Source organism: Octopus bimaculoides, chromosome 17 (genome assembly GCF_001194135.2).
Source record: "Octopus bimaculoides isolate UCB-OBI-ISO-001 chromosome 17, ASM119413v2, whole genome shotgun sequence".
NCBI lineage: Eukaryota > Metazoa > Mollusca > Cephalopoda > Octopoda > Octopodidae > Octopus > Octopus bimaculoides.
Genome location: NC_068997.1, coordinates 48,622,175 through 48,623,843, shown reverse-complemented (window position 1 = coordinate 48,623,843; position 1,669 = coordinate 48,622,175). Strand labels below are relative to the sequence as shown.

Below are 1,669 nucleotides of genomic sequence, written 5' to 3'. Positions count from 1 at the left end.
AGAAGATATAAAAACCAACTTTCAGGAACTATAACGGTTTTTGTAAAATCCAAGCTACATATGTTTCATAGCTTTAATTGGTTGGTGTTTCATTAGCTTGAAGTACTGAGATCAAAACGAAGCTTAAATCTGGAGAGCTGGTTTGACTTCCAATATCTACGCAGCACAAGGCGGCGAGATGGCAGAAACGTTAGCACGCCGGGCGAAATGCTTTGTGGTATTTCGTCTGCCGTTATGTTCTGAGTTCAAATTCCGCCGAGGTCGACTTTGCCTTTCATCCTTTCGGGGTCGATAAACTAAGTACCAGTTAGGCACTGGGGTCGATGTAATCGACTTAATCCTTTTGTCTGTCCTTGTTTGCCCCTCTATGTTTAGCCCCTTGTCGGCAATAAAAAAATAAGAAACGTTATCACACCGGACGAAATGCTTTGTGGTATTTCGTCTACCTTTACCTTCTGAGTTCAAATTCCGCCGAGGTTGACTTCGCCTTTCATCCTTTCGGGTCGATAAATTAAGAACCAGTTTTGTACTGGGGCCGATCTAATCGACTGGCCCCTCCCCAAAAGTTTTCAATTTTAAAAAACCCTTAAACTGCAGGTTAAAAATTTTTTTACAATATTATTTTTTGTACATACTTAGCATTGTAAATGTATTTTTTGAAAATTGTTATTATTTTAATAACAATAAAACCATGTTTCATTTATGTTTTTGTGAATAATAATGAGAAACCAAGAATAAAAAATATATAATAATTAGAATAAGCGTGTAAATCACGCAAGTTTGGCAGCCACGAGATTTGCAGCGTAAACAAAATAAACTAAAGTATTCGTCCTTGGAGTTGTAGACCACACGCCAAAGTAGCACGTTAATTTGTTATAATAGAAATCTAAGAAAGCGTTACAATGGTGTTTACTCACCTGACGAAGGGGTCGCATCCGTTTGAACTACTCATTGTACGGCTGGGTAAGTTTTTCGCTTTGATTAGAGTAACGAGCAGCTTTTCCGTTTCCCGTTCGTACTCCACCGTAAACCACAATCGACCGATATGGTCGTCAGACATGTCGTAATCTTCATCTTCATCAACAATTTTATAAAGACTTGGGTCTATAGCCCCAAGTTCATAGGCACCTAGGAAAAGAGAAAGAGAGAAAAATGTTACTCAATATACATTTGGATGAGAAAAGGCGTCGAGCTGGCAGAATCGTTACTGTGCTAGAACTGGAAGAAATACTTGGCAGCATATATACGCGTATGCTAAGAATCTGGCAACGGACCGCCAGCGATACAAAGCACTGGAGGACGTGGTCGGCTCGACGTATGATAACTTCTCTGGGCCTACTAACCTGGGATGACCTCAACTTTATCAAGCGACAGCATGAAGAAAACAAGCAAGCGAGCCTCCATACTAGAAATATAATTCGACTTTTAGCAAATGCTTTTTTTAATTTCTTTAATGGAATGAATACTGATTTAAAAAAAAAAAAAAAACCATCTTGACGTTGCCGTGTAATAAGACGTAAGACATATGACAGTTGCACATGGTTTCAAGTTCAGTGCTATTGCGTGGTACTTTGACTAAATATCTTCTACTGCAGCCAGGGGTTGACCAAAGCCATGTGAGGGGATTCGGTAGACGGAAACCGTCACATACATACATACATACATATAT

General features: G+C 39.3%; 1 protein-coding gene across 1 annotated transcript in view; it reads right to left on the bottom strand.

The window, feature by feature from the left end:
• LOC106871446 (synaptotagmin-15) overlaps positions 1-1,669 on the bottom strand; it is a 264,254-nt gene that overhangs the window by 42,072 nt on the left and 220,513 nt on the right. The window contains exon 4 of the mRNA XM_052973905.1: positions 918-1,128. Within this exon, the coding sequence (XP_052829865.1) occupies positions 918-1,128 (211 nt within the window). The remainder of the gene's footprint in view (positions 1-917; positions 1,129-1,669) is intronic.